General features: G+C 41.4%; 1 protein-coding gene across 1 annotated transcript; it reads left to right on the top strand.

The window, feature by feature from the left end:
• Positions 1 to 2,927: 2,927 nt before the first annotated feature.
• Positions 2,928 to 3,961, top strand: LOC109205412 (outer dense fiber protein 2-like). The gene is made up of 4 exons (XM_019368119.1): positions 2,928 to 2,956; positions 3,049 to 3,517; positions 3,728 to 3,794; positions 3,921 to 3,961. Exons 1-4 carry the CDS (start codon positions 2,928 to 2,930, stop codon positions 3,959 to 3,961), a joined length of 606 nt encoding a protein of 201 aa, XP_019223664.1.
• Positions 3,962 to 7,795: the final 3,834 nt, after the last annotated feature.

Here is a 7,795-nt window from a genome sequence, read left to right as displayed (position 1 = left end):
TCAAGCCGTCTGCCAATCCCATGTAGAACCTTTGCCCCAACATTTGATCTGGAATGCCATGGTGTGGACACTTAACCAACATACCTTTGAACCACTCCCACGTTTCTTGCAATGTTTCAGCTGGTTTCGCTTGAAGCTCAATATCTCATCAACTTGTTTGGCAGTCTTATTGGGTGGGTAGAACTTGTTCAAAAATTGCTTGACTAATTCCTCCCAAGTGGTAATGGAGTTTATGGGGAGCGAATTGATCCAAGTCTGAGCCTCTCCAGTCACTGAGAATGGAAACAACAACAACCTTATTGCTTCTGGTGTCATATTTGGTTGCCTTTGCATGACGCATATCGACAGGAAATTTTTTAGATGCTGCTGAGGATATTCAATGTAAGACCCCGAGAACAATCCCTTGTTCTGTAGTAGGTGTAGCATATTGTTTGTGATTTGAAATGATTCCGCTTGTATCTGAGGGACTGCAATTGCGGTTGCCAGATTTTCAGTGGTGGGTTGTGCCCAATCATACAAGGCCGCTTATGGCACAAGAGGTGCCACACACCCCGATTGTTCGGGTCGTTCACATTGTTCTAGTTGTTTTGGTCGTCTATGACATCACCCATATCTAGTTCCATTCGTTCAGTTGAGTTCTGTTGCCATTTGTCCTTCTTGTTTGCACGATTCAACGCCTAGAAAACTTTCTCACGATCTGATAATGCTTCGAAAAATTCACCAGTTCTTGAGGAGTTTCTAGGCATGCACCTGTAACACCCAAGACTACAAACATTAGAATTTCGATATAATTAGTTTAAAATGAAGAAAATTGACTAAACTAAGAATTCTAGCACTTCTTTTAGCTGCAATTAATAACACTGTTAATTCCCCGGCAACAGTGCCAAAATTTGATCACGCCCAACTATGCCTTATAAAAAGGACTAAGCGGTCGTTGCAAATATAATCCGGTTTACAAGACCGGAGTCGAATCCCACAGGGAATTAACGTATTAATCACAACTGCTAGTTTCACAAGAATTCAAGTAATCAACTTCCAAAAATATTGAATAATGATTTGAGCGCTTACTAACTAACAACAAGATAATTAAAAAGCTATAATTTTATCACTAACAAAGCAACTATTTTAGACAAGATTGACATCACTACCCATTGTGATATCTTTTGTGATAAAACAACCTAGTGCAAGACACACTTCCTTTGTTCATTCAGTGATATTCTCTCAAGCACAACAAAGTTCATCTAGCATTGAAGTCACTGGTGTGTCAAGAACAAGAAGACAACTCCACTAAGGATCAGTTTCTAAAAGAGTCCTATGTACGTCCATAGTTGAGTTGTAATCTTGTTACTTGTTCTACATTGTATTTCCTAGTTTGCTTTCTTAGAAGCGCTGTCTTAGGAACAAACCAAATTCGTAAAGTTTAGAGTTTATGTTGTGACTAGGAATAGTCATAAGTTAAATCCTCTGTAACTAGGAGAGTTGTAGAGTGGCTTGTGGTGGTGCATCACAAGTTAGTTTGAAGTCTTTGCAAAAGGGAGTTTGCAAAGTGGCTTGTAATAGGTAGATTACAAGTTAGTTGAGTTTAAAGCCTACAGGTATAGGTCGTGGTTTTTTGATCCCCTTGTGTGGGATTTTTCCACGTAGAAAATCTCTGGCCTTCTTTACATTCAATTCTTACTGCACTCTACGTATCAGTCCCATAGAGGACCAGGTAATCTATAGTGTGGTGGACTCAGATAAGTCAACAATTGGTATCAGAGCAGGTTTTTCCTATCAGACTAACACCTAGGAGGAATCCTCAATGGCTGCTCCACCAAGCTTTGAAGAAGGACAATCAACCTATAGACCTCCCAGATTCAATGGTCAATACTACGGCTGGTGGAAGACCATGATGCATGATTTTATTATGGCAGAAGATTCAGAGCTGTGGGATATTATATGTGATGGACCACACGTTCCCATGAAGAAGATTGAAGAAACATCACATATGGTGCCGAAAGGAAGAAGAGAGTACAACGACATTGACAGAAAAGTTGTAGAAAAGAACTACCGCGCCAAGAAAATCTTGATGTGTGGCATAGGACTTGATGAGTACAACAGAGTCTCAGCTTGCGAAACTGCCAAGGAAATATGGGAGGCGTTGCAAACTGCCCATGAAGGAACCACTCAGGTCAAACAATCCAAGATTAACATGCTCACCACAAAATATGAACTCTTTAGGATGAAGGATAATGAATCTATACAAGATATGCACACTAGATTCACCTCCATCATAAATGAGCTTCATTCACTTGGAGATGTCATTCCCAGAAATAAGCTCGTAAGTAAAATCCTCAGCATCCTACCTGGGTCTTGGGAAATTAAGGTAAATGCCATCACAGAAGCTAAAGATCTACAGACTCTAACCATAGATGAGCTGATTGGTAATCTGAAAACTTACGAGATGAAAAGAAAGAAAGACAGCAAAAGAAGAGAGCCCAAGAAGGAAAAGAACCTGGTGCTTAAAGCTAAACAGAGTGATTCAAGTGATGAAGATAGTGACATGGCCTATCTCACTAAGAGATTTCAAAAATTGGTTCGAAGAAATGGTGGCATACCAAAGTGGGGCAGTTCAAGTAAAACAAGGAACAACGATCTCTGTCATGGATATGGAAAGTGAGGGCATTTCATCAAAGATTGCCCACATGCGAAACAGGAGCAGTACAAGCAAAATCCTGACAAGGCAGGAAAAAGGAACCTGGTTCCCGAGAAAAGATTCAATCGAAAAAGTGCTGCAGACAATATCGTTAAGCATGCCCTTGCTGCTTGGGGAGACTCCTCAAGTGAATCCGAAAGGGAATCAGATGCAGAAAATAGTTCCCTGTTGGCAGTGGAAACTAAAGCAACAAAGTACGACTCACTGTTCGCGCTGATGGCTCAGTCAGATGATGACGATGAAGAAGATGAAGACGACGAGGTAAGCTTCCGGGATGTTCAGAGAAATCTGAAATCCTATTCTTCCAAGAAGCTAAGGTCTTTATCAAATGTCTTAATTAATGCCTATTATAGCCTTATAAACGATAAGGAGACCCTCTCAATTAAACTAGGAGAGGCAGAGAAATCTAGAGATGATCTAGTGTTATGTGTAGTAGAACGAGATGAGACCATAGCTAATATTGAAATAGAGAAGGAGGCCTTGAATGAAAGAATAACCGGTGTGGAAAATGAGAGAGACGACCTGATTGCAGTAGTTGTTGATCTGAAAGAAACAATAGAATGCCTTAACAATGAGAAACACGTCTTAGAAGAAAAAGTTGCATCTGCTGAGGAGGAAAGGGATGACCTGTTAGCAATATGCGCTGATCTAGAGAAAACCATTGAGGGACTCAATAGAGAAAATAGGAATGTTAGTCTTGGGAAAGGGAAGGAAGTAGCCAGTGAGTCACACATCTTGTTGGAAAAGGAGTTAACTGTTGTAAAAACTAATCTTTGCAGTGAACTCGAGAAAAATCAGCAACTCCAAACTGAGTTGGAGAAAGTAAAAAATGATCTTGAAAAATCCTTGAAATGGACCTGGTCCTCAGATGCTGTTACTGCCATGTATCTCAACAATAGTGGGAACAAGCAGGGCATCGGGTTTCATAGGGAGAAAACTCCCTACAACCCACACAACAAGTATGTCACTGTACCTGATAACTGGCTATGTACCCACTGTGGAAACAATGGGCATTTTAAAGAAAATTGTCAGGCCAGGGTTCAGTCTGTTCAGAAGAACAAAGCTTTCACTGATAGAGTGACTACTAGCAAAGGACCAGGTACCACTTGCAAAAAGCGGATGCTGCTTGCGTGGACTAGGAAATCTCTCATCCATCCTTTTTATAATAACAAGGGACCCAAACTAGTTTGGGTTCCTAAATCTAACCCTTGATGAGCATGTGCAGGGAGCAGTGAGAGGAAGCAGACTGCGATAGACTATGGATAGTGAATGCCTGAAGCACGCAGCTAAAAACATCATGAAATGCTTCTCACTGTAAGTCCTGCAGGAATGGAATGTATCCTTAAAAAAAGGGTACATTCTCTGTAAATGAAAAGGCAGAAAGGTTCCCTTGGGACTCAAATAGGAAAAGACGGAACTGGAAAATGAAGCATGGATAGTGCTTGTCGCCTATGGAATCACCAAAAAGGCTCTGGGAAAAAGGAATGAACACTACTCTCTACTGGAGAACAGGTGTCGAACCAGGTTCTTCCTAAATCAAAACTCGCCAGGAACCGCCAATTGGAAGAAAATGCCTTGCCCCTGACAACAGGAAGGATCAACTTGGGAAGCACAATGCAAACAGACGAGTGAAGGAATCCCTCTGGGGAACAACCCACAAAACAAGGTCAAAAGGTCTCCAACAAAGGAAGCACTAAATGGCAGGAGATGCTCACGGGGAAACATCTGAGGCTTCAAATCAGGAGGATGTTAAAGTGAGCAAGATGAAGGAGACTGGCAAAAGACAACGCAACAGCATTCTCCGCGTCGCACAAAGAACCTGGTACATTACTGGCTACCAATGAAGCTGAAGGAAGAAGTAAAGATGCAGCTCATGGCACTACGCAAACAACAGAACACATAGCATGGGAAATCAAACGAACCTCCATATTTCTCTCCTTAACCAACTTCTGTCTCAAATTGGAAAACCAAAGTGCACCTGTGATGATTCATGCCTCATCTTCTGGGAGACAAGGAAGCAAAAGGAAATGACCTCATCAACAACTGGAGAAAAATTTGAAGGGTGAGATCATCCTCTGAGGATCAATATGAAGGAAGGACTGATCGATGGAAAGCACTGTAGAACCGAACACCAAACACCAGATATCGACAACAAATCCTCAAGAAGTGAACATTCCGGAGAAATCAAGGAGAAGATGGAGTCACAAGAATCTAATGAAGAACCTGATCTTCAATCTGCTGGTTGTATAAGAGACCATCAGGTAAAGGTAGCTAAAGTGTTTTCTGACCAAGCCTAACTCACATCAATATCGTTGTAGGTAAACACACTTGACGATCATAGAAGTTAAAGGTATGGCTATAAACTGCGAAAGGGGAGCTGCTAAAACCTTGTTCAAAAGACTGCTCTGACATCAGGTTATTGTATTTCAGGTTAATAGTAATGTGCTTATTATGCATGCCCTCTTAAAAAAAAGAAAAAAAAAAGAAAAAGAAAAGGGGTTTTTGTTAACAAAATTAATTCAAATGCCACATCATCCGAATTTTCAGCGTCTGTGTGTCATGTCTTGTCTTTCAAATCCTTCATCCTCTCTGCACGATGACACTTCCCCACAAACCTACCGCCATTTTTAAAACTATTCAGAACCTGTTTCGCTCACCACTCATCATTAGCCCTTCTTCTCTCAAGGCAAGTCATGAACCTTCATCTATTCTATACAGCTGGGATCTTCTCTTCGTCTCTCTCTATACTCGTCTATCAAGCATTCATCTAATGATGATCGAAAAATCATCTTATTCTCCCACCGTTGACATTGCTCCCACTTCGTCATTATTCTTGAGATCATCCCCAGAGTGCCATTATTTCACACCCTCTATCACATTACCAACTCCTGGTCCCTCCTCCACTCCTACAGTTTTTCCATTCCTGATAAAATCCTGTTTACCATTATTTTGAAAATCCTATGTCTAGTCAATCCTGCGATGTCATCAAAGATCACACAAGTGGTTGTACTCCTCAAGTATCAGAAGTTTCGGAGGATGATCCTGACCAGTATTTGAACACCTCCATGTTGGACTCAGTGACTCTAAAGGAGTCACCAGAAAAGGAAGCAGCTCATAACATCATGGCTATAGCTGCTGAGAGTGTGATGAATGAAGAAGCATATCTCTCATCTGGGTACCAGGGGGAAGAAATTCCATTCCTAGGAGATGTAAGAACTACAACACTCCTCGAGTCATTAGCTCATGAGATATTCTCAGAAAAACCTTCTGATGAACCTGATTCTCTTCTATGCAAACCCACTCCTGCACCTTCCGTTCACTCCAAGCTCTTAGAGTCTTCCTCCAAATCACTCACTATTAGGTCACTACAGCAAGAGAGTTCTGAGTCCTCGTTTCAGAAAAATAAGAGGAGTGTCAAGACAAGGAAAAAGAGGAAAATAAATCCAAAGGATTTCATCAAAAGAGTGTCAGTAAACCAAGTAGATCAAGATGCTTCCAAGGAACCTAGTTCCTCAGTACAACAATGTATGACAATGCAACAGTCTATGAATAGGGTCATTGATGAAACTGTTGAGAAACAGAAAGGGTTATCTGTGAGGTACAGTAGCAAGTCTAAACGGAGTCTAACTGAGCTAGTTGTGTCTGAGGACAATACTGTGGGAATGGCAAGCTGAAAAGGAAAGTCTGATGAAGGGTCTAGCAAACAAAAGGAGGAAACGGTTAAGGAACCTGGTACAATAAGGTCTGCTACCCGTGATAGTGGTCTTTGGCAATAGAGATTAAGAACTCAAAAAGTTTTGTGGGGTCGTACATTTGATCCAGCAATTTCAGAGATGACAAAGATGAGACAAATTCTGGAGTACAAAGATGCAGTACAAACCTTTTACGCATCTCTTTTCACTGTTGAAGGGGATCACATTTGTGCGCTTGTAAATGGAGTAGACATTGTACTCGACGCTTCGACGTTGGGGAAGATTCTCAGAATTCCGTGTGAAAGTATGTTCTCTGTTAAGGGTGTCTGTGGAATAAACTTTCGGAGAGCCATCATGAAAGAACAAGGTATTCAACAGGGGGAACAGGTGCATAAGAAGGTTTTGCTTCCTGAGTACCAGCTTCTCTTTGAGCTGGTCAATAAAGTGCTCTTACCCCGCTCTGAGAGGCGCTCTATTGCTACAAGATTGGACATGGTGCTGATGGAAGCACTCGATGAGTTTGTTCCAGTCAATCTACCTGCATTCATGATAGACCATATGCAGAAGGTGGCAAATTTCAAGGGTGGAAATCATGGGTTACCTTATGGATTTCTCCTCACTCAGGTGCTCAGATTCTATAAGGTCCCATTGGGGAATCCCAGAGTGGGCATACGCAAGAAGACCTTCTCTAAGACCACTCTAGAAGAATGTGAATGTATTGAAAAGGTTGGTGGAAGCATATCGACCATATCTCAGCTAATCAATGCTCAAAATGTAGCCTCAGAAGAGATAAGAAGGCTGATGGCTCAAGATGCCATACTGGAAACTCAGCTCAGTCAAGCAGTTAACGGACCTGATTCTCTACATGCGGAGATTACACGACTAACTAAGGAAAATGAGAGACTTCGGGCTCAATTACTTGAAGAACAATTGTCCGCAAATGCTAGATTGGACCTGGTTCTCAAAACCATGGCTCTCTCTTCTTCCAAGCCTTCTTCCTTTAGTACCCCCTAGGATCTTCCTCGTGTCAAACTACTTTTGCTCCAATCTCCTGTGGCTGCAGTTTTACTTTTGTTTGCATGTTTTTGTTATGATGGCATGTTGTATTTGACCATTACTGCTCCTGAATTACTCAGTCCAATGTAAACATTAATAAAACAACTTCCTTTTCGTTGCTTGTACAATCCCATGTTCCTTTGGCTTCTCTTTTCTGTCATGTTGTGTACACATATGTGGCATGAGCTAGTTGTGTTAGACTTCTTTATGCTTCTTATCTGCTGGTGCTCTTCTTTATTTCTATCCTTTTTAATGATGCCAAAAGGGGGAAGTACGCTTAGATTAAGGGGGAACTTAAGTGTGATGGAGCTTAGATTAAGGGGGAACTACTAGCATCCTGGTATCTCATCTG

The sequence above is a fragment of the Nicotiana attenuata genome, unplaced genomic scaffold (assembly GCF_001879085.1).
Source record: "Nicotiana attenuata strain UT unplaced genomic scaffold, NIATTr2, whole genome shotgun sequence".
Taxonomy (NCBI): Eukaryota; Viridiplantae; Streptophyta; class Magnoliopsida; order Solanales; family Solanaceae; genus Nicotiana; species Nicotiana attenuata.
The sequence above is the reverse complement of the archived record's forward strand: the minus strand, read 5'-3'. Positions and strand labels throughout refer to the sequence as shown.

Bases quoted from the DNA above. Each gene is read 5' to 3' on its own strand.
- LOC109205412 (XM_019368119.1), top strand. From the start codon at position 2,928: ATGACGATGAAGAAGATGAAGACGACGAG. The intron at 3,518-3,727 runs GTAAAAAATGAT...GAAAATTGTCAG, and splicing joins TCCAAACTGAGTTGGAGAAA to GCCAGGGTTCAGTCTGTTCA. The intron at 3,795-3,920 runs GTACCACTTGCA...GAGCATGTGCAG, and splicing joins GACTACTAGCAAAGGACCAG to GGAGCAGTGAGAGGAAGCAG.